This window comes from Plectropomus leopardus, chromosome 1, assembly GCF_026936395.1.
Source record: "Plectropomus leopardus strain MGB_pleo_1.0 chromosome 1, ASM2693639v1, whole genome shotgun sequence".
NCBI lineage: Eukaryota > Metazoa > Chordata > Actinopteri > Perciformes > Serranidae > Plectropomus > Plectropomus leopardus.
Genome location: NC_142176.1, coordinates 10716987 through 10742212, shown reverse-complemented (window position 1 = coordinate 10742212; position 25226 = coordinate 10716987). Strand labels below are relative to the sequence as shown.

The following is a 25226-nucleotide window of genomic DNA, read 5'->3' as shown; positions in this document are numbered from 1 at the left end:
ATTCAGTAATCCTACATGAGCAGTAGAACATAAACAACATCATCTACACCTCATTCTTACTGTTAGGAGCTCTCTTACATGGATGTCTGTCGGAGCAGTATAGCAGTACTGTGTGTAGTATGTCACAACAAAACAAAAGAAAGGCAAGTGGCACTATTCAGCATTACTGTAATACTACAACTCTACAACAGGTCAACAAATGGAATCATTTTTAAAATTAAAAGTGAAATGAAATAGTGGCTTACAGCTACATCTTATAATAAGAAAGCCTCTGTAAAAAATAAAATAAAGCAAGGATACTCTAGAAAAACAGTCTAAAACCTCACTGGTGGTCCTCCGAGACTGAGAACTTCCTTACATCACAAAATATTGAAGTGTTGAATAACGTCATGTTTTACTGACAGAGCCTTACCAGTGGTGATAAGAATGTTTTATCTGGTGCTCATATTAACAGGCAACATATTGGTTTATTTCTTTGTGAACTGCAAATGTTACAGAAATAACTTTTTAGATTATGAGATTCATTGTATTGTATTGACATTTTGGCACCAGAGTAGTGCGAGTATCTGTCGCTGAAAGGATTTATCCTCTGGGAAGTGCAAATGTGAAAACTTTATTGTCTATCTGCCCTCTGGATTTTCATTTTTCCTGTGTACAGGTGGACATTTTGTCTTAACGTTTGTGCAACAAAAAAAGTCAAGAGAGTCAGCAGAAACATCAAGCATCATCACTAAGTGACCTTGAATTTTTTTTTAGCAAATCTCTATCCACTTTGTCCAGAGATATAACACGCATCAACTAACAGTCTGACAGAAGGTGCAGATGCTGGATACCAGCAGTGAAAGGATATTATAGAGCCATTTGTCGGATACAGTTACCCAAAGCATTGAGATAACGAATATACTTGCGCAGGAACCTCATACACGTCAATATCATATTAGAGCACCAGGTCAGTTCTCCGTAATCTCTTTTAATTACTCACAATTAATGGACTAGTCGATTCACTCTGATGCTGGAGGCGGAGCGGAGCAGTCAAAGAAGAGGACGAATAAAAATGTTGCAAAATCAAAGTGAGCGTAACATGGTAGAGCCTGATGCTATTAGGAGGGTTAATTGGACCCAAAGATTTTTCTTCTTTTGCTGGTTCCTTGACACAAATTAAAGATGTCACATTGCATGTCACAGTCTATTATCACAGGCAGGAGACAAAGAAGGGGAAATATGTGTGAGACAAACAGATTGCGGCAATTCTGGCACCTCTGCCAGCTTTAAAATGGGGGCAGGGAAACTCCAGATGTTCCTGTTAATTCACAGCAGCAGCGGTCATGAGGAAAGACGTCTGATGCGTTTTTCTACCACAGTAAGCAGGTTAAACCACAAATGTAGTATGAAGAGGAGATCATGACTGTGCAGCGTTCAAAATCTGACAGGTGAGATGAGGAAAGAGACTGGGCTCTGGTTAAAACTACCATATGTTCTCTTGCACATCTGGGATAATCTTGTGTCTTTGCAATATTGTCTTTCTCAGCTTCCTGGTTCATCAAGAGGAAAAGACTCTGCGCTTACAAAATGTGCACACACGCACCTAGAAAAGAGAGAAAGGAACAGGCAACCACAACCGCCTTTTACACCCATGTGCAAGCTTGTTAAGCCACATTTGAAATGACAGTATTCCCATATGTGGGTGAAGGTTAATGTGTTGTGAATTTGACCTATTTCAAAGGAGCCTCTCTGTTGATGAGCTCACCCGGGGAAAACTAACCACAGGACTACAATACTAATGCAGCTGTCACTCCACATCCACATGCCTCCTTCTGCTGTATTATCATTTTCCCATTGGTTTATTATAAAGTTTATATAAAAAGCATTCCACTCAAATGGCAGGACAGCTTTTGGCTAACTGGCAGTAAGTTGGATATCTATCACATGGTCACTCATGCACATCTTTCCAGTCTGTTGCATTGATCTGTTTATTGCCAGCCTGTCAATTGGACTTCTACAGTACAGTAGACCTATGTGTCCCAGTTAAAAAGCCAGCTGTAAAACACAGACCTCATTTCTATCCTCAAAGGGGACAAATATTTAATTCTGGCAGTTATTCCAGAAGGGATTCTTTATTGGCACCATCTTCTCCCTGCTGGGTCTGCTCACTTCCCAAGTCATACTTTGGCTAACTGCATAATCTTCAGCACCCTCGTTTCTGTGTATCCTAATTTGTGTGTGTGTGTGTGTGTGTGTGTGTGTGTGTGTGTGTGTGTATTTTCAACACAGTCTCACAGAAATACATGAAATGGACACAACATCTGAACAATGCATTATTCGGTGGTGGTTATCAAATGTGTTAAAATTGGGTGCTGAAAACACAAAAACAATGCTAATACAAATTCTATTACAAACAGCCACGGTTTGGTTGGGTTTAGGTAAAGAAAAATACCCCCTCTGACAACTTGTCAGGTTTTATTTTAAAACAAGAGTATTTTCCATTAAGTAAGTAATATTGCTATACTGTAGGTACATTTTCATACAATGTCTCCAAATGTCTTCCTTGCAGAGACCTTCTAAAGAGCCCCTAATACAGGTATGCACTTGGGCACAAAGTTAAGTTAATTTGAATATATTCCCTTTTTATTATTCAAGAATCTTCCTGTTCCTTTGTTGACATTTCATTCTTTTATTTGCACTCTTTCCTGCTTTGTACTGCAGCTGCTGCACAATGATTTCCCCCCGGATAAACACAGGTCTATCTTAACTTAACTGATTAGCAGTCGCATGACGTGGGACAAAATGAAAGGACTCCCAAGTGAGACTGGTCCTATAAAAAATGTAGCATTCATGTGTTCTGATGGCGCTTACAAGCAAAGTTAATCTTTTAAGATTTGAAGTTCTGCTAGACATGCAAACCACGTTGTTTTCAATGCAGGATGATATTTAGACTTATCGGCGTTAAACAATGTATATACGTGACAAATAAACACACACACACACACACACACACACACACACACACCTCTTTTATATCTCCTTACCATAAAAATTCCTACAGGCTACATTGCAAAGATTTGTATCTACCTGGACATGCAATATTCACTTACAATCATTACATGTAAATTTTGGGGGTTACCATTATATCATGTCACATCAATGCATGTATATAAAATACATAAATACATATCTGACAAACCCCCTGATCTATGGGATTAAAAATAGCCTCAACACAGGAATTGTGATACTAAAGTTAATTACTCACTATACAGCATTTAAAACCAAATCCAAGATGAAAATCCCAACAAGCAACAACCAGACTTCTGCACAAGCTGTAAAAATTCACAACCATGGAGGTGGAATCATGACTAATATAGTCTGGAAAAATTAGTTCAAATCCCAGGCAGGCTCTTGCCTTGCAGGCCTCCCATCAGTTTCTATTCTCTGTCAGTCATTTTGTGCATGTTTTTTTTTTTACCCAAAGTTACAGAGATCCACTGTCGCTATGTATGCAAAAGCAGTTTTTCATTAGCAAAACTGGCTAATTTGCTAACTCTCCTGGCCATTTTCTTTCTAATGACCTTGTTATCTTTCTATGCTTTCATTGGTGTGAAGATAAAGTGGCTCTCTTTCACATTTTTTCCAGTCCAGATCACAGCTTTACAGTGGCATAAGGTTACCAATCAAGGAATGCCAACCTGGCAAATTCATTGCTTTTCTCAAGGATGTGTGGCACTTGAAATAAAGATTCTCATCCTATATTTCCATGACACAAGGACCTGCTTTTTTTCACGCCTGTCTTTGCTGCTACCCTCAGCACCTTCCACTCCAAACCACAACAGCTTTTTCCCCCAGACGCTGTGGAATAATGTCTTTTAGCCTTTATTACCCTCAGCTAAGGAGTTCACAGCTCCCATTCTTCATTGTCAGGAGCACTCCCGGGTAACTGTCCTTACATTGTGTGAGAGTAGGAATGCAGATACTTTGAGGGAAATAAATAAAACACCTGGCTAGCAGTTTCTGCAAAGATTCTACATGATTCTGGCCAACTATTGATTTACTTAATTGATCACTTTAATGGTAAACAGCTCCAAACTGGTAAGCGTAAAATTTAGGTTATCTTGCTTGTCAAGATAGTTAAGCCCACTAATGGTATGTTTACAATCAAATATTTGAATGGAAATGTTGTGATCCTGGTCTCTTCAATTTTTGTAAATGGAGCATTGACATGGTGGCCAAAGATGGAAATACAAGTTCAATTTCAGACACGTCATGGCATTTGGCCCAAAAAGGCTGTTTCAGAGACATCTCTAAATCTGTGGATACATTTTTTAGAGCATCACAACCAAACACCAACTTCTGGGGCCTGATAAATGAAGCCAACACAGAAGTGCCAAAAACAGTTGGTCTAATGGCCACTTCACTCCAAAACACAGTCAAGAGTCAAGTCTTTATAGACCACAAAATGCCCAATTTTGCAGCAGAAATAAACATGCCTACAGCCTGGTACTAAAATAGTTTTAGTTTCTATTGCTAATTGCAACATTCAAGACAACTGTAGGGGGTGAATTGTTTTATATATCTCACCCGTTTACATTTTTTTAAGGTTTAAAGTTACCCTAAATTAAGGCCATGGCTGCTTTGAGTGACAGGCTGTGTGTAGATAGTGCTCTTGGCTTCTAAATCAGATCCACACCTCGCTCCTTCACAATGCCAGCCATTCTCCCAAATATGTTCAGTTCTGGCTCTGAAAAACCAAGATGGCAACGGCCCAAATGCAGAACCTGAGGCTTCAAAACAGGAGTCCACAAAACAATGAGTGACGTCACGATAGCTATGCCCATTATTTTTTACAGTCTTGGGTCACACTCCCCTCAAAATGACTAGTTTGACCACCATGATTTGATGCATTTGGTCCGATAACATTTCAAAAGTCTAGAAGAGCCACACCATTAAATAATTTCATCCCCATTTAAGATAGCAGAGTGCTATGCCATTAGCTTATCTTTAGAAATCAAGCTTATTTGGTTTCACGCACCAATGGGCAACTCTGATAGAAACGGGGCCCAGCCTTTACTGTTATATCCAATTATATCTGTTGTGTAAGATGGTAGATGATATTTACATTTACCTGCAATCTGGGTTCAATGCTAAAATCAGATTTTAGCATTTAACATTTCTACTCTAAAACACGCACAAACAAACTTTACATGTACATACAATAAGCTGTTCAAGTTATGTCAGCAGATCTGTTAGCAATCAACTGCATACTTTTACATTCAGCAGAAACAGAACAACATGGGCCCTTTGGAGTCTACTTTCTTATTTTGTTTACAGCCTTTAACTTTGTTTTAGCTGCATGACCTTATCCTCTTATTATCTAAACCCAACATTAAATAAAAAGATGTTTTACTGGCCATTAGGTATGTTTTTCATGAGTGAATTTAGGAAAATGGAGCTTCCAAATCTCTCTGTTGTCACATTATTGTGAAGGAATGGAACAACAAAACAGTTAAAGTGTTGAAGTGCACTTAAACTTTAATTGCCCGTATTTTATTAGCAAGCTTCAATATGAGCCAAATGTTGATCAGGTCTCACCCTCCCTTATCCTCTGTTTTTCTCTTTCTACGAAACCATCTACATAAATAAATGAACCTGGTCGTCAGCACAGACCCAGCAAACCCTCTCAGCTGCAAGTCAGCACCCACAGTGAAGAAGCATGAATGCAGACGCAGCTGGCTCTCAGCTGGTGAATCCATCCAGTAAATAATAACACGCTGAGAAAATGCATACAGTAGGTCTGCATACAACAATGTGGTGTCCGCAGGATTTCCCTGAGCAACTAGCAACGTGATACGTTTTCAGTTTTTTAATTGTACCCCTACCTAGCGTCTCTAAGTGGTGTTTTTGTTGACGACACTGTTGTGAAGACTCACGGGATCGCTTTACGTTTTCCTCAGAGCTTAGCAAATATCCACAGACAAGCGATCGACCCTAAACAACATCATCAACACACACAACATTGAAGAGATAAACTATTTTTTTATGATTATTTTAGGTAGTTATATTTATTTGTTTTTCAGAATTAAATGTTTAAACAAAATATCTCTGGAGGCTTTAAGGTTAAAGTAAACTTCCAATATAACTGGAGAGAGGAGTGTGTAAGTTCAAAGCAATGTTCTTATTAAGTTGCCTCAAGCGTATTAATTTATCATTTACAGAATTCTGTTTGAACGGGCATTTTATCAAATTACCCATTTTAATTACAGTAATACATCAATGTAGTAAAAGTGCTATGAATAGTTATCACAAATGTTAATAGTTCTTGAAGTAGCAGAGAATACAGTACATGTTTGACATGACTGGAGAAGTATGAATTCTAATGTCCAATCATTTCTGAAGGCTCTTTGTTTCTCGCCTCTGTTGTTGGACTGTTTCTTTCTCAACAGACAGGCATACCCACTGTGTTACCATAGTGACAGCAATGGAAACCCACACAGCTGGAATTAAGAACAGATTCTCCAAAAAGTAAGGGCCGATTGACATTTATACTGACGTTTCTCATAAAGTGTTTGGCTGAAGTAGAAGAATCAGATAGCAGTTCTGTGAAATGAATTCCAGCGTAAATCAAACCCAGTGATGCAGCATCATGTTGCTGCCCGCACAAAGGCAAATATGAAGCACTATTCAACTTATATACTTAACATATCAACATCTAGAAAGGTTGATTTAGGATAACACTGTTTCTGACACTGTCTCTTTTTTTTGCATTTCCTTCCATTCTCCCATTTTAGAATGGCTAAAATCTCATCTGTTTGTCTAAGGAGGGTGTAGAAAATCAGCCAAATGACTCCTACTGTAAGAGTCTGCTACTGTAAACATGTTGCTTTTTTTCCAACTGCTATCCGACCCAAATCTCTCTGCAAGGCACCCAGACCAACTACTAGGAGTCACTAGCACAGCAAGAATACTCACTTTTACCATCTTTCTACCTATGAGCACTGCCAGCACAGAAAATGTGAGACCCAAATCTGACAGACCTCTGAACTGAACCCATGTTTCTGCAGCTTTACCCCTGCACCACCTGTAGTCTGGCACCTCCAAATGTCAATTAAACTCAATCAAGTCTTGCTTAAAGGGATACTTGATTGATTTTAACCAGCTTTGTATCATGATAATGTGGTTAGTATGTGTAAAGGAACTGTGGTAAACTTTCTTCCGTCCTACCTGCTCATCTTTCAGCTTGCGGTCTGTTGCTGGAACTACAGATTTTCATGTGCCCGGCACCACAGACACAAAGTGTATAGAGGTGGGTTGAGAAAGAGACCCGCCCGATCAAACTTTAAAACTAGGCAGTGCTGATGAAATATAAAACCAAGTTTCTGTTGTGCATTTTCTATTTCTCACCTAAACTGTCTTCAGAAACACATTTTAGTGCACTGTTTGGCTGTAATAGAAGAATTTGTGAACAGAAGATGGGTGCCATTATGTTTCCTGTATTGTAAAAATGGTGGCTGTAAAAACTAAGTTCAAACTATATATTTAAGCACTGCTAATCAAATTATGTTACTGCTTTGCCTAATTCTTCTGTAAAATGTTTCAAAAAACAGAGTGAATAGGAGTTGAGAAAAAAAAACGATACAGCATAGTATCGCAATATCTTTGCATGTCAGCATCCACTATATGGAAACCAAGTATCAAGTTTTTTGATATGTATATTATTAATAACACAAACACAAATTGATCCTTTGGAAGCCTACTAGAAAATTAAAATCAATAGTTTTTTTTCTAGTTCTAACAGATACAATTAACTTGAATGAAAGTGATTAAAGCTTATGAGCTTTATCTTATGAGATAAAACTGATTTTCCTTCAGGGACATAATTTTAGTTGAAATTTGCAATATATTGCAATATATCTTATGTGCAATACTAGGCATTTGGCAACTGGTTTAAAATTGCAATATTATATTGTTACTTAAGTATTGTTTTAATATTATATTGTGATAATATACTGCAGTATCATAAGGCTTCTGGTGATTCCCACTCCTAATACTTTAGCTTACTATTTAACCATAGAGTTTGTTTGTTGCCAACTGGCCACCACATTGTTTTAAAAGGGTCAAGCACACATATCATCACCCACCAGCAGGAGCATTTGATGGTCCAATGCTGCAAAGTGCATTCTGGTAGTTGTAGGTTTTCTACGTCTTGAGCAAAAGTGAATGCCATAGCCCTTTTCCTCTGTTTCCTCTGGTCATGTAGCACCTATTATAAAGTATCTGCATCTTTTTACTGCATAGTGTATAGACAGCCTAGTTTTATCAAAAGACCATCTTTCCAGCAGTGAAATACTTCTTTAAGACATACTGCTTTGGCCATCCTCATTTAAACAAACTGCTGACACACCAGGCTTTATCTGTGGCTCAGATCGGACATTTCCACCATATACTGCAGCCTTTATAAGAGGCTTATGTATTTATGGTTCATGTGATCTCCACATGGGCTCATCAGTTAATTAATAATTTGAACCACCATGACTAATATCCTTTAAAATATATGTTTTAAAAACACTTTTCTTGCATTTTTAGCAGCACTGAACAAATCATAGCACAGACAGTGAAATACTTATTAGAAATATTTAAATATAAATGATGGCAAATATGTAGAAAGCACACGAGGAAAGGAAATTAAATAAATGAAGTATTTTGTGCTGGATCTATATTTACACTGCTATCAGTCCCCGTAGGCGAAATACAGAGATGAATTTGACCCTGATGAACTCCAGTGCAGATGTCTGTGTGTTTGTGTGTGTGTGAGAGAGAGAGAAAGAGAGAGTGGGTGGCAGTATCAACCACTGTGGATGTGCTCTCACTCGTTGCCCCACTCCCCACTCATTGCTCTCTTATGTTCACTCAACTCTTAACTGTCTCATGCAGTGTGCAGCACAGTTCTATCTACAGTGTAAAGCAGATGTTCACATGTGGTATGTCTCACGTTTGAGCCTGTGCTTCACCAGCACAAGACGTCACAATGCATCACACCTGACCACTACACCACATGTGAGAAATAAACAAATCACAAAAAATTAGGCCTTGATGCCGGTGATAGAACATACTTCAAATGTGAGTGGACACTGCATTGAAAGCATGCAACAAATGAAAACAGCGCAGTACACAGCACTGCTATTGTCAGCCTCATGCCTGGGAATGTGATGTGGGATAAAATTACGTAAGTAGATTCCATGACACTTCATCAAGCCTCCCGACTGGGCAGCTACAGTTGCAGTGAGAAAATGGACCACCCTGATTCTCACTGCAGTGGCACTGCAATGGCCTGCACAGCTGACATGTATTGACCACTGCTGCTCCAGCAGTGCAACAGTAGTGATACTCAAATGAAATAAGAAGAGCATTCCTTTCTAAGTACCTCATATTTTGAATCATTTCATTCGCACTGTGACTGTTAAAGAGATAGACTGGCTTCTGAAGATTATTCTATTTAAGTACAATGTAGGGGTTAAGGGAAAATCGATTCTTAGATGCATCGTTACTCTCTCTTAAAAGATTATGTCTCACCTAAAAAAAATAGAAACATATTATTCAACCTTGAATAAACACTGCTAAAAAAAAAAGATTATGTCTCAATACAGAAAAGTTAATAATCATAATTTTAAAACCCAATTCTTGAAATTATGATTGACTGTGGTAATTTTCTAAGATGAGGCTATACATTCTTTATGGCTAAACATATTGGATGGTGAAATACATTAAATGTTGTTATGTGCATCATGTTAAAGTTTTGAGGCTACTTTCTGAGTTGTGGTGAGGATGAGTGAACATGATGAATGCAATCCAACGGTAACACAAATATGCCATGTTTTACAAGTAGCAAGTACTCCCACAGTAAGAGAAATCGCATAGAAATAAAACATTTCATGCATCAAGATGCATCAATAAACTGTTTGTGCCAATGTAGCCCTCTGAATCTAAATCATCTTGAATTGTGAGTGGCCCGGAGAACACAGCATGGATGTTACGGCTATTATTCCCTTTGGTTATTGTTGTAAATTACTTAAATTATTACAGATCTTATGTTGTTGTTGTTAGATGTAAATAAACTACATGATCATTTTGGAGGTTGTAGTTTGCAGTGCTGTTGAACTGCATAACATTTTACAGAGAGGTGTTTCTGGTGTTAAGCCTTCCCTCACTGACATAAATGGGGTGGACAAAATAATAGAAATAGCTGTCAGTATAGTATTGACTTTTCTGATATAAAAAAAACCCAACAACAATTGTTCCAATGGGCCACAGCCAGAGACTGATCTGACAAGAGGCCTCTTGTGTCACTGTAACACTGTTTTAATGGCCACTGGAGTTTTAGGACCCTCCAAGCAAGACAGAGACTTAGAGACGAAAAAGACACAGATAAAGAAAAAGATAGATATCTAGACATAAATGGGACATTAACAAGAGGAGATAAGAGACAGGAGCAAATAGGAGAAAGAAACATTGCTCAGAGGGAAAGGAGACAAAATAGCAAATCCTTTCAACTAGTATTGAGTCTTGCTACCACTTTATTTATAAATATATCAAATACAAATGAGAAGCATTAACAACTGGCTTAATAACCTGTGCTTAGCTGATTCTAAGGGGCATAAACGTTAAACTTTTGTTGTATTTTTTTCTTTTTGTTGACACAACAACAGCGTTTTGGGGGCCTAAAAATGCAAACTTTTGAAACGGGGTTCCAGAGAGGAATCTTTTGAAAACACAATCCCTTCTGTTGTAAACTGGCAATGCTTGATTCCTGTGAGAACAGTGACGTTGTTTTGTTATGCATTTTGTTTTTGGGAATAAAGGATGTAAGATATGTTTTTTTTGTTGTTTTTTTTTCAGTGGATACCGATAACCCATGAGTATGTGCTTCTCCTGCCTGATACAGATAAAATAACCAATTATTTCACATTTTGTATCTTAAAAATAGGTTTATAACCTGTTGTTTATGCACCCCTGAGGGTAAGAAAGGCTATGATTGGTTAGAAAATATGGATTATTATTGATGATGGCTATTAAAAGGTTTAAGGAAAGAGTTGATCCTTCCATCCTACCACCACCTACTGTATTGGAGTGGGTAGATGCTGCCCTCGTTAAAGCAATTAGCCATTTTTTTTTTTTTTTTTTTTTTTAAATCAGAGCTTTTTATTGGTTATCGGCTATAATTCAATAATCAGGATAATATGTAACTATAAATTTCCTATTACTTACTGATAATTTATCTGCCTGATATTATTGTGCATCCCTATTGGATATTATTTCCATAAATTCAATGAAAGATTGAATTAAACAAACAAACAGTGAGATAAATAAGCTTCCTCATATGCAAACACTTTTTCAGCAAAAACCTTATGTTACTCACACTTTGAGCACCACACTCTGGGCATCTCATGATGTATAAAGTACTTTTCTACCATCCATCCAGCCGTTACACACGATCATACTCACGTGCACATACAAAGAAAAACAAGCATCTGTGTCAACGCACATATTGCTCTGTCCCCAGGCCCACAAACAGGAAGCACATCCTATGTCCTGATTGTGAAGACTACACACACACACACACACACACACACACACACACACACACACACACACACACACACACACACACACACACACACACACACACACACACACACACACAGTATGGGATGTGCACCTAATCTCAGCTGGAGGGGAAAGGGGATGCTGGTAATGGTCACTCTCTCCTGGATCTTTATTTCCACTGGAGGACATTCACAAATAATTTCCCATGATTTTGCTCTCTTTCATTTCAGCAGCCTCCCAAAAGGGAATCCAAAAATGAACACTTTTATCCAACAAAAGCCACAACAAAGCTTTCCCCTGTGCACTACTCGCAATGAATTCTAGTCATACTTTGGTGAGAAAGTCACTGTATGAGAGTCTGGACTGTGTGAATGCATTTGCAGTAAAGGAATGATTTATGCAGTGACACACGGAAAGAAGAGTTTCCCAACTCCTTTGGATACACTACGGGCTTTTCACATTTGAAAAGTACAGTTTTTGCAGACAGTCGCACACACACACATTGAGCCGCATATAAGGAAGCTTTCTGACAGGCAATGAGCTCATGAGATCTGAATGTCTTCCTGCCGTGAATGCTTTTCTGTGGCTTTCTCACAACTATTTCCCTTTTCCCTCCTTTTTCTCACACTTTTTCCCCCCCTTCTCTTCACACACAAACACAAATGGCTCTCCCTCGTTTTAATTCTTTTATATGCTCCATTTAGAGTGAATATAAAAAAACAAAGAAGCCTAATTCTGGATTTGGGATTCTTAATCTGCTAAACTGTTGTGTATTTTTCCTTCTCCAAGAATAGCTGGTTTTGGGTTGCTAGGTTAGCGATTTAGCTCTCAGTTCAATGTGTCTGTCTGTGTGTCGGTGTGTGAGAGAGCGTGCGGGTAAACATTAAGCTTGACAAATGGCCAGTGGTCTAAATCAGACTCAATTAAGATTTATGGTGGGCGAGGTGCCCCGAGTAAAGAATTTAAGACAGTTTGCGTGTGGATGTGCTTGGATTTGTGTATGTAAATATGCACAGCTCTTCTACAGCAAAAGTTTATTTTCTACATTGATTGGACAAATCACTATAAAAGCATACAGTCACTGATATTTGTCAGAGCTTTCATATCTCGAAACATATCTTGAATCGTTTTATGCTGCAAGGCTCTTAATAGCCCTCCAGTTAACAGCAGAAGTTGTACCATAAACACTCTGAAAATGGCTTTCAGACGTCTTTCCAACCACATGTGTGTGCCTGACATCAGGGCAGAGTGGGCCTCCTTCATAATTGGGGTGTTTGCAGATATGTAATTGCAAACACACTTAACACAGCTGGAATGCTACTTTGAATTATATAGAACTCACGTCAACATGGTTAAATATAAAGCTTCTGCTGGGGAGAAACATGCGTGTGCATGTGTGTGTTTGTCGCTTTTATCTTTGTGAGGGTTGAGTTTTGGACTGACAGAGTCAAGACATTTTGACACAGTGAGTACATTAAAAGTGCTCATAAAGTCTCAAAAATTTTAAACTGTGCAAAAGAAGAACTTCAGGCACTTATGTGCAGAGGAGCAGGAATATGTGGAAGTTTTGACCTCTGCAGGTCTTCATTAGGGTTCAAATTAAAGGGCGGGTTGATCTGTGTTCTTTTCTGTGTTTTAGAAAAACACTGTTATCAAAAAGCAGTGACGCAGGTCACAGCACTAATCCCCCCTGCCTCCCTCCCACACACGTCATTCACGGACAGTGTGAGCATGGAGAACGAGAAATGTGTTAGTTTGAACCTTTGAAAGTCACTGGTTTACCATCATGCTGTTAAACCTTTATTTAAGCAGTTGAAGATATACAGAGATTCGACATAATACTTAATTTTTATAAACACATTAATAGATCCACACTCACCTAATTACCTTCAGTAGATGGCAGTCAGCACATTGCCATCCTCTCCAGTTTGGAAAAGGAGTCAGGAGTACAGCGGCACAGAAGGTGCTAGCCACAAGACTCCATTGACTGAAATGTTAGACCCTTTTGCGCTGACTGTTCAAGGCGGAAATACTGTTATTCCGTCTCACTGTTTCGTGGAATGGGGGGGGGCCGAGCTGTTTGACCTCTAAACCAGAAGCGAAAGTACTTACAGCATTGAATCTGGGTGTATGTAAAAGGAACAGCCAGGACAGGATCGTGGGTGTGGTGTGATGTTTTGATGGCGTGTTATGTGCGCACTGTACAACCCACTGCGCAGTATTCAAAAAGCAGCATCAGCAGTTATCAGCTGACTCAAAGAACATCAGCAGCGAATATTGTCAGCAAATTGGGAAAACAATGAGATTCAGGAGCTTCTTACCCTCCAAACAGAAGATAAGATCAGCCGCCATAACAGCGGTAACTGATTCTTAGCTCTTCAGCTTTTGTTATTGCCATGTTATACCATTGCCACTGTTCATAAAGCACTACTGCTACATACATGTGATAAATGTCATGCCTTTTCTGCCTCTATGAAGCCCACATGCAATCTAAAATGACACACTCGAGTGGCATGATGCTGCTGTTGTTTGGTTCTGTGTAAAAATGCAAAGTCGACATTAAGAAGGGACCTTGAAGCATCCCTATAGTGCAATCTCGGTGCAAAGGCAAGTTATTTTACCTCACAGCACACAGGAGTGCCGCCGCCTGATTCATTTAGTTTTTGTATGACTTTTGGCACCAAACTAACAAGTTTTCGACAGCTTTTACAAAGCTTTACAAACAGGTTTACATGTACCAGTAACACTGTGTAGAAACCCATCTCACTTTACATCGGAGAAAGTTTTTAGAAGTGCTGAGACAATACCATTTTGAGGTCAAAACATAAATGCTCTGACAAAAATTGAAAGCCACAGAATGCTTTCCAATATGCCCCCCCCACCCCCCGATTTGAACGACAGCACCTGTGTTTGACCTTTAAATCAATATGCATTTGCAAAATCTTATTTGAAGCTTCAGCTTTTAGTGAGAGGGTTAAAATGAAAATAGGATTAGGCCAAGGTTAAGGGTGCAGTGCAGATGTTTAAGTTTTGAGTTATGTGCCAGAAAATAAATAAAGTCATAAAGAGTCCTCTTAATACACACATAAGTGTGTGTTTGTGTGTGTGTGTGGGGGGGATGTCCTCTGGGAACAGACTATCATTTATCACCACACGGCCTCCTGTTAGTGTTCGCTGGGGAGCATTTTTGCTGGTGTCTAGAGGAACACAAAGGGGGACTCCAAAGGCCAGTCCTCCCCCTCCTCATCTCTGTCAGTCCTCTTCTCCTTCAGCGTCCCTCTGTCCTCCTCCCCAACCCCCTCTCCAGCCCTGGCACACTGCTCTTTATGTGGTATCCAACCAAAAACAACTGGACCATTTTAGGGGTTGCCGTGCAAATCACAGCTTTAAAATCAAAGGGCTATTCAAAAGAACAACCCAAATGGTCTGTACTACTTCTTCTATGGCAGCGGCTTGCCGTTATGCTTTGTGGTTCAGTCACATGGTTTGTAGATGGTCAGAAATAGGTTTGAATATGAAACAGAGTTCAGTCATTCTGTGCATTTATTTCCCAACGTCTCTGACTGGAGGTCTTTGGCAGACGGAGGGGCGAGTGACCTCAACCTTCTGGAGAGGTCAGTGTCTTGCACAGGGAAATCCCGCTGTGGCCATTATGCCTCTCCCTTGAGCCCTGTGGACTGAGACCAAACGAAAACTGACAGGAAGGTAACTCGGGGCAACGATCAATGCTAAAGCTAGCTTCTGTTGCCCCCTGCATTGCTGGAGGACACAAGTGGTCTTTTATTGAACAAACTGAAGGCTGAGTAGTTTCACTATATGGGTTTGTTCTTGCCATTTTTATCTTATGTAAGGGAGCAGCTGTGAGCTGCAGGGCTTCATTGTGCTACTTTGAGATGAAGTCTTGTGGACCTACATACACATATATTCACCCAGTTCCAGGTCAAAAGACAGCAGATGAACAGGTTCATCCTTTTGCTAAGATCTGTAATACTTACAGTATTAGTACAGATTTAGTAGTAGCCATGGAAGTTATCCACCCACCTACACAGAATGTGTCTGCCAACTCACACTTGTGCTCTCCCACCCACGTCCACACACTCATGCACACAGACATACACTCAAAGCAAATGAGAACAGAGTGTCCAGATATAGTAATAATAATCCCATGCTGTGCCCTGATGTGCTAGCTGTGTTGGCAGTTTTCTGCAACACCACTGAGAACAGCAGGCTGGATGAGGCACTAAGCATCACACTCAAGAACAACAGTTTCGTTTCATTTTTCTACTCATGCTCATGTCGCAGCCCAAGGATTTGGAGTGTGAGTATTCTGCAGATGACCAGGCTTTAAGTTCTGTATCTGCATTTTCAATGGAAATGAATAGAGGTAAATGTAAACATATTTTCAAGATTTATAAAAAAAACCATTTATATTTTAATTAAGGGCCAAAGTAACGCATATTTAACCCTTAGGACCGACTTCAATATAATACACACTTGTATCGCACAAAATTTCAAAATCAGGCTTTAAAAATATGACACATTAATATTATTTTCTACTTTCATTGAGCTTATTTTTTTATTTTCGTTTATTTATTTTATATCAGTCCTAATCATAAATATCAAATATTTGTTATTTTTTGAAAAATGTAACCCTTTAAATGCAGATTTTTTAAAATGATGCCACTGCCACTTTTTCGTAGAAAAAAAAAAAACACAAAAAATTAAATTAGTTTCAATATATCACATGCAAAATAGATTTTTTAAAATTATCCTTATTACAGCCTCGGATATGTAACAGCAACATTGATATAACAGTGCACCTAATGGAGATATCATGTGTTTTCTGCAAATGCGAAAATATGGTAAAAATGTCATCATCAAGTAGAAAATAGTAAAAACTACAAATTCCAAGGCAAAAGCCCAGAATGAAACCCATGAATAATACAATGCATGTTTTTATGCTTTTATGGTGGTTTCAACAGTATGAATGTAACAATTTTGTTAACACAGTATATTTTTTAATTATTGCAGGAGCTGAGCTGGAAATTCAAAGGTTAAACAAAAATACACAGTCTTTCCATATGGCATGCCATATGCATGAACACAGCAAAAATGATCAAAAAATGAAGAATGAAAAGTGCAAAAAATGCACTAAACATTCCCTAAAAGTTAAAGGCGGGCAGCTTGAGTGACAGGCTGTCTGCAATTCGCCGTTAAAGTCTTTCAGTCAGATCCATCACTCCCTTTTCCAAAGCTCCAACCACTAATCCAAATATGACCACTTCTGGTTCCAAAAAAACCAAGATGGCATCAGCTGAAATGCAGAATTTATGGGCTTAAAAACAGGAGTCCACAAACTAAAGGGGGACATAGCCAAGTCCATTATATTATACAGCCTATAGGGACAGACATGCATGTAAGTGTAATACCACTGAGCCAGGGGCTCGTGCCCCCCTGTATCGCTATATGTTCCTTGTCTGCCTCTCTGTGATGTACTTTCAAACAAAGGCAAAAATGCTGAAAAAAATAAATACATTCTTTGTACTTTGCAGTACTTTGTATTCTGATTTATGAAACTGCTGAGGAGATACATCATGCATCTCCTTTGCAGCTCTTCAGCAGTGTCTTTATCCCAGCATCTGCCTAAGTCACACACAAGGCTGATTCTGCTCATAAACTTGCAGTATTACAGCATTATATATGTAAAGCATTACCCTCAGGTATTTTACAGATCACATTATGATGTTCACTTTGATAGGCTATGTCATTATATTTGGTAGCATCAGACTGGTTCGACCTCCAGGTCAAAAGAAATGATTGCTAGTAGACTAAAGTGTCTGTGTTAAAAAGCTAAAGAGCTTACGGTCCGTCTCACAGAGGAATCAGTCCAGTAAGGCCATGTTTCAAAGCAAAGGCCATGGATTTACACGTCAAATGACCTATTTTCACTGTCAGCATGTTGTAGGAGGAGTATATAGTAGTTTCTCTCTCTCTGTTGATCTATTTATCACAGTAAGGTCTGCTGGATGCCTTTATGTTATAAAGTACACACACATACCTCTAACCTCATCAGTTTTTAGACAATTTTAGATTTTTATTTTTTAATAAATGGGAGTAATTAATATCATACTGACATAGATGATAGCCGGGAACACGTAACAACAAAGCGGAGGGACGATGATGGATAGCTATCTTCCAAAGGCAGTCAAAAGCTCTGTGTCAGACTGCACTGAGCGCTGTGATGTATCAGCATTTCTTTGAGATCTATTTACTGTGTCAAATGTTTATTGCTTCTTATATATATATCAATAATCATATGCTAAATCTTGCGGCATCCTTTTCCATCCCCATGCAATCACCCCACTCTGAGACTGGTACTGCCAGCTTCTACCATCTGCCTGTGCTAATTAGGTGTACATTCATCACTACTGCCGTAATTAATTTAGCTGTTAATGTTTGCACATCAGTATGTTGGCTTTGGAAAAATAGCCCTGGATTTATTTGTTTAAGAATGGAAAATAACCAATATACATTAGACAGATACAGTAACTTGATAAATGTATACGTAAGTACTGATTTATCATGGTGGAAAAAAGAATACTTACTACCAAGGTTGGAAAATAGCACCAGCCACCAGACAAATGCTGGTAAAATATGCAAGTGGCTGCTAGATTTGCTTCACTCACCAGCAAAAAAAACCCCAATCAATTACTGAGTGGCTCATAGATTTTGGAATCTACCAGCCACAGTGGCATGTGGACAAAAAAAGTTAATCTACAACCCTGCTTTTTACCCAGATGGTCTTGTTATTTTATTTTAATTTTTTAAACAAGAACACAATGCAAAGTTTTGTTGATCATTAAGATTTTTCATTTACTAATTGCTAATGTTCATTGTTTTTCACCAAATATCCTGTTATGAATGTATATTGAGATTATTTTGGTAGGAAATTTTTACATAGACTACACATGCTACACTTCATATACATGTTTAGACCCTAAAATGTTTCATATCGGATGAGTGAAGTATATAGCAGCCCAAACAATATTCTTTTTGTCTTTTTGTTCTTGTTGTTTGGTCTGATATCAGCATTGATTGTGAGTCTGAAATTTAGTATTTTTCCATAACATACATGACCTCATTTGTATAGATGCTAAGTATTTTCAGTAAATAGTAAATATAATATAGTCTTTTTTATACCCAATTTCCACCAAATAAAAAATAGGTACAGGAGCCAGAATGGAGAATGTATATTCATGTGTTGCTAATTTAAACTACTTTACATAACATCTTGGAAATAACTTAATGGGAGCACAGACACTTCACTTATTTCACAAGTACTGAGCTTTTAATTAAGTCTTTGTTTAATCAGGCATGCAGATGTGCTAATGAGTCTGAGGAGATAATCTAAGTGGCAATACACCTCCTATTATTGCACTAATGTGTGCAACTTCGTGTAAAAGTGCTGGTGCTCATAAACTAACACAGTTTTAATACTACATGTACATTACAGCTAACTTCTAGATTGCATTACTGTCACACTTGTGCTATATGCATAATGGTCTCTATTAGAGATGCACAATATTGGATTTTTAGCCATTATACGATATAACTACATACAACAACTCATTTTGTCGATAACTGATACTGATATCTATTTAAGAAAAAGCATGTTGGCCAATTTTGATGGTTTATTTTAAAGCCAATATTGGCAGATACCAATAAAGTGCTGTTATAATTGCACATCCCTAGTCTCTCCCTCATTAAAAAAACACTGTAAATCTGTGCTGTAATGCTCAGAGGTCAAGCCAGACTGTTAATATGAGACTAGATATAGTTATAGATGTTTGGATATTGCAGTGTAAGTGTTGCCTTTTTGCTGGTTTTAAAGACTATATCACAGTAAAGTGATTTTATTTTCTGAAGTTACCACATTGTTCTATTATTTATCAAGGTGTCATTGTGGAAATATTTTGTGAAAGTACCAATAGTCAACCCTACAATGCCTAAGGTCTGCTAAAACCGTTAAGATATTAAAGCAGGGCATGAAATATTTTTGTTCATTTTGGCTTTCCAATAACGTAACTTTTTCTTTAACCTACAACTATTTATTTGCTTGCTTTTGCTTCTTTGATTGTCTTTAAGCTTCAAATGCAATTTTAATGTTGTCTTAATGTATTGTATTTCATGTATTTCTATGCCCCGGTAAAGCACTTTGAATTGCCTTGTGTCTGAATGGCGGTATATAAATAAACTTGTCTTGCCTTATCTTTAATTATCGCCACAATATCGAGGTACTCAGTCAAATACATCATGGTATTTGACTGCTCCATATTGCCCAGGCCTGCCAAACCATTCAAATCTTTGTCTGATACTAAGCAGGCATTGCAGTGACTGCTTCCCAGAATATTGTCAGTGTGCATCTGTGTGTTGTGGGGTAGAGGGCTGTTTAGCCCCGTCAGCACAGAAGCTCTTGTCCTGTATCCCTCCCAAGGTGACTTCTCTGCTGTTGGCAGGCACAGCCATGAAAACAGCTCCCTTGACTCCCTCTCTCTCTCTCTCTTTCTTTCTCTCCGCATCTCCCACACACCCATCATCTTTTAGATACCACTGGGTAATGTGCTTTCATACCTTTTTTCAAACCTCTTTTGAACAGAGATGTCAAAGCACAGTTTTGTCTTTCCTTATTTTTTCTTCACTCCTTCCTCCTCCTAAACTCATTTCCATAATTGCAGGTAGGAAATCAAATTGCTAGCAAAGAAAAATAAATAAATAAAAAATCATGGGTGCATTCATTAAAATTCACCTCGCTGCCTTTGGCCTTGTCTACAGTCAAATTTAGACTTTGGCTGGGCGCCAACACACCAGCACCTGACCTTTCCCTCTTTCAGTTCTTGTAGTGGAGAGCATCCACCTACGCAGCAGAACACACACCTCCCACACAATCTCACTCACACACAGGCAGGGAAATTGTACTTTGAAAGCATTCGTCTGTGAATCTGTGCGGTTTTGTGCTGGAGATTGCAGGATATACGACATTCAGTAATCTAACTTTTGTGAGGACCTTGCAGGTGTGTGACTGTCAGTGTGAGTAAATAGGCCTTTGTCCTGTGTCTACACTAGGTCATCTATTTTGGTCCAGGTTAATTCTCTACATGGGAGAAGGTGTGCTCATTTCCTCTCTCTGTGTCTCTTCCTGTTTCTGTCTCTCTCTCTTTGTAACTCCCTCTTGCTCTCTCTCTCTCTCCCTCAGTTAATTGATTAAGAGGATTTAACCGGCTGCTTCAGCGTTAAGTACAGACTGCGACCACCAATACACACTTGGGTGCACATAAACAGTCACTGAAGCGGGCTGACACACCTACTTCAACAGCTTGAGACTGCCAACACACACATATTTATTGCTGTCACTTGAGAGGACATTGACTTGTATCTACTCTCAGAAGACTTACCATAATCTTAACCACATTGCTATATGCCTAAATCAACTCTAACCCTAACATTAACTTAACCCTAACATTAACCAAAAGTCCTAACCCTAAAATTTAGTGGTTTTCCTTATTGGAACCTGTTGTTCATCCATGAATCAGGACTTAGACCCCAAAATGTGAATGTTTGAACTGTTTTTATAACATTTATACATTTGGCAGAGAGTTTAGTCCAAGGTAATGTACAAACAGGGACAATCCAAGCCACAGGAAATCAAGAAAAAGCCACAATATAAGCACAATGACACTGCCGAAATGCAAAATCCCCAAGTTGTGTTTAAGAAGTACCTTGAAATCCACTGTGAGCCAGAATGTGCATACCATAATGGTAATCTGTTAATAAGCATTATAAATCACTTTTTGTCAAAGCCACAGTCAAGCTTTCAGAGATACTCCCTGTAGCTGCGAGCAAACAAAACACTATATTAGCAAGATCCATTCACCAGGTCTCGTATTCTTATTGCTAGAAATGAACACAATAAACAGCTTCATCTGCCAGAAATGATCACAAATACCATGTCTCTGAACAATCCTGCACATACAGTATGACAAGTGAGTTTGAAAGGGAGTCTTGTAAAAATATACAGCACCTAACAGAGACAGTTTAGCATTCAAATTCCAGGCCTCATATTGAATTTCCTCTCTAAACTCAGAGTCTCATCTACATAAAGTTTATACAGCTCCAACACAAATAAAGAGAATAACTTTCTCATACCCAGAATGACTTGTTACTGGCCTGTAATGCGCTGCAGATTACGGACTGTAATCACAGAATTTTATTTTGCTCTCATCATAACCGTACTGCATTTCTAATGAGAATACACATTAACACACATCATTAGGCAGCAGCATCCTGATAACCTTGCAGTACCCGGCAACTCCAACTCAAAAACTCCACAGACAACGACACACACACTCACACAAGAATTACACCTTAGATAACCTTCCCAGTCCAATCTAACGCCAAGCCTGAATCACGGGTGACATCCTGAAAGTTGCTCCCCATCTGGAGCGGTCTTACCTTTGTGACAGTCATGCAGAATCAGTGGGTGAGGAGCAGGCCAGTGTCCCCTTCAAGCAGAGAGCAACGCTGCAGGAGTGGCAGAGTGATGAGGAGGAGAGGAGGGCAGCTCTGCTGAATATGCAGAGAGAGGGAGAGAGAAAAGAGGAGGGGACAGACAGGTTAGTGTGTCTGGCTCACTAAGTACGAAAGGGCTGATTGCTGCTGCAGTGAAGTAATGGCTGGCAGCCGGCGTGTGGTTGGTTACTACAACAGGGAAAAGCTCCCCGCTAGGATACACCCCTCCCTCCTCCCTCACCAACTGCACACACGTAAACACACACACACATACACACACACACACACACACACACACACACACACACTGATGATGCACTGATGATGCACACAAAGTCTGGCTGCCCTACTCTAGACTCTCTGTCTCTCGCAATATGATTAGTGATGGGCTAATACAGCTTATTGATGAATGGTCAGGCAGGGCTGCAGGAGGAGGCGGGAGCAGTGCTGCCTGGGACAAGAGAGGAGAGGACTGCAGAAACAGAGAGAGGGAGGGAGGGAGTTGGACGCTGTGTCGCAGTCTGCTCCTCAGGCATGGAGCTGGCTGCACGTCATCCGGTGTGCATAAATGTGTGTGTCTGTGTGTGTGAGTGACACAGGCATAGATGGGAGGAGACAAGAAGATTTTTTTATTTTTGCACCTAGTTAAGTCCCAATTAACTGATTCAAGATTATGTTATAGACACCTAGGCACATACAAATAAAAGAATACATAGTTAAAGTTGTAAAGCTCTTATTTAAGAGGTAACTATTTGATTCTTTCCCAAAACGTATCTTTTAATCCAATGGGTCTTAAATATTTTTTAAATAATAAAACCTCATTGGAATTAGTTGGGTATTTTTGTAAAATGTAAACATGAAATTGATTGGGTTTGTTGCAGCAGTTTATGGTAGTCAATGATTGCACTGAAAATACAAGTATTTAATTCAAAATGTGGTCTATCAAAATGCCTTAAACTTTTAAAGAACCTATTACAGTATCATTATTTTAGGAATTATGTATCACTGATTTTTTTTTCAAGGTATATTATGCAGGATTATTGGTTACCATTTGTAAACATGCTTACTGGTGGAAGTGTTTGTTTGAAAGTTTGTTTTTCTGCGTTGTGTCTCTAAGGTGTGTGCTGCTTACGATCTGACACCTGGTTGATACCTTTGCATAAACCCTGACCTCCCGTGCATGCTGTAGGGGTACATAACCATTAACATCACGAACATAGAAAATAAGAAGTTAAGAAAACACAGGCAGTGTGCAGAGTCTATGCAGAAAAATACACCGCCACAACACTTCTAGTGGGTCGAAAATGATGAATGAGAGAGAGATTACTACTGTATGAGTCTATACATTGTTTTTAAAGAAAACACAGCTTAGTAAACCTTTAAATTAACATTGTAAAAGGATACATGTACCCCCTGCAGTACTCCAAACAACCCCTAGGGGGGTACCTGCACCCCCATTTGAGAAACACTGCAAATACTGAGTACTATTATTCATCAGCTGTCAGTGGAATCAAATTGTAATTTTTTTGGTCACATGCTGTTTAAATCAAATCCTTTAATAAAATTGGTATTGAAAACAGTTATTAAAGCTTTTGTTTAATACATATGAGTTTTGTCTGAGTGTAAAACTATTAATTACAATGGACATCAGCTTGATTATATTTTGCATATGTTTGCCTTTTTGTGATATATATATATATATATATATAATCATCACAAAATATTTGATAAATGTCATGATACCAATTTCAGCCACAGATACACCTTAAATTGGATGCAAATAACAAAAATGTGCACTTCTGTTTTCACTCTTTACCATCTAATATTACAATTCAATTTTGTTAAATGTTAAATCGAAAATGAATTTGTCAGAGAAATAAGAATCATTACAATATCTTAATTTTGGTGCTTTTATTATGTTTTCCTTTCTCTGTAAGGAAGGAGGATATACTTTATTAATTCTACAACAGGAGAGGACATTGAGTATAGAAGCACAAAGGCAACCACCCGCTCTCACAGAGTAACACATCTTTGTCATACTAATTGTGTAAATAGAAAGATGCTAGAGACAAGCCAAGATTCCAGCTCAGTTACCATGGCTTAACTTCCCATTGCTGTGAGAGACTCTTCTCTAGTGCCTGCAACCCACAATACTGGCTTTGTGTTGAGCATCTAAATGTACGTACTTGTGTGTTTCTGAGTGTGTGTGTACTATAAGTGTCTGCACATGCTGGGGTAAAGGTCACTAAGACAGACAAAGACACAGGGGATCCATACTGAGTGACATGACAGAATTATCTGTCACAGGCAGGTCTTTATGGTTTTATCACACTTACCCATATTGTCATGTTGTCATGCTGTGGTCATTTCGCTGCTCAATCTCAGTCTTTTGGAGTGTCATCTGGGGCCCTGCTCTTAGCATTTCCTGTCTAGAACAATAGCATTTCCTGTGTCTGTGTGCATGATGTGCGGTGGGGGTAAAGGGTCCTGAAATCTGTGCAAGAAAACATCTGGATTACAATACTGTCACAAAAGTGTGGCTATGAAAGTACTTAGTTGAGCACATTGGGCATGTATTATTATTTGCCAAAGCTATAATAGTAATCTGGCAAGTTTTTCTTTATTACATGAAACACATACTCTGGAGGATTAAAGTGTCTGTGTTAGAATAAATGCACTGGCAATGTCAGCCTCACTTATTTCTTAAAAGCATTTTCAGTACAATCTCAGGCAGTTTGGCATTTCTGCCTATTTCAATGAAGAGACATAAGTGAGTCATTTCTATAACCTGCATGAGTATAATTTGGTGTGAAACTTGCTGTTATGCCATTGCACTCACCCGTTGCAGTTTGATTCTCCAGGGTGTTGGGAGTATGTAATTTTTCCAATTTACATCATTAAAAAGGTGTGGGAGGAACAGACATCATGTACTGGGTGGAGGTGGTAAATACAGGAACCTGCAGACCAGGAAGCGCAATCATGCCTCACATGTTCCACCAGACGTTTACATGATCCTATTTAAAGAAAATGGAGGTGGGAGGAGAGAGCTTTTTTATTCATGGAGAAAGTCA

At 38.8% G+C, this 25226-nt stretch overlaps 1 protein-coding gene across 1 annotated transcript in view; it reads right to left on the bottom strand.

The window, feature by feature from the left end:
* coro2ba (coronin, actin binding protein, 2Ba) overlaps positions 1–25164 on the bottom strand; it is a 63121-nt gene extending 37957 nt beyond the window's left edge. Inside the window, exons 1-3 of the mRNA XM_042491754.2 lie at positions 24995–25164; positions 24492–24649; positions 22099–22212 (exon numbers count right to left, since the gene is read on the bottom strand). Of these exons, the coding sequence (XP_042347688.1) occupies positions 22099–22113 (15 nt within the window). The 5' untranslated portion in view covers positions 22114–22212; positions 24492–24649; positions 24995–25164. The remainder of the gene's footprint in view (positions 1–22098; positions 22213–24491; positions 24650–24994) is intronic.
* Positions 25165–25226: the final 62 nt, after the last annotated feature.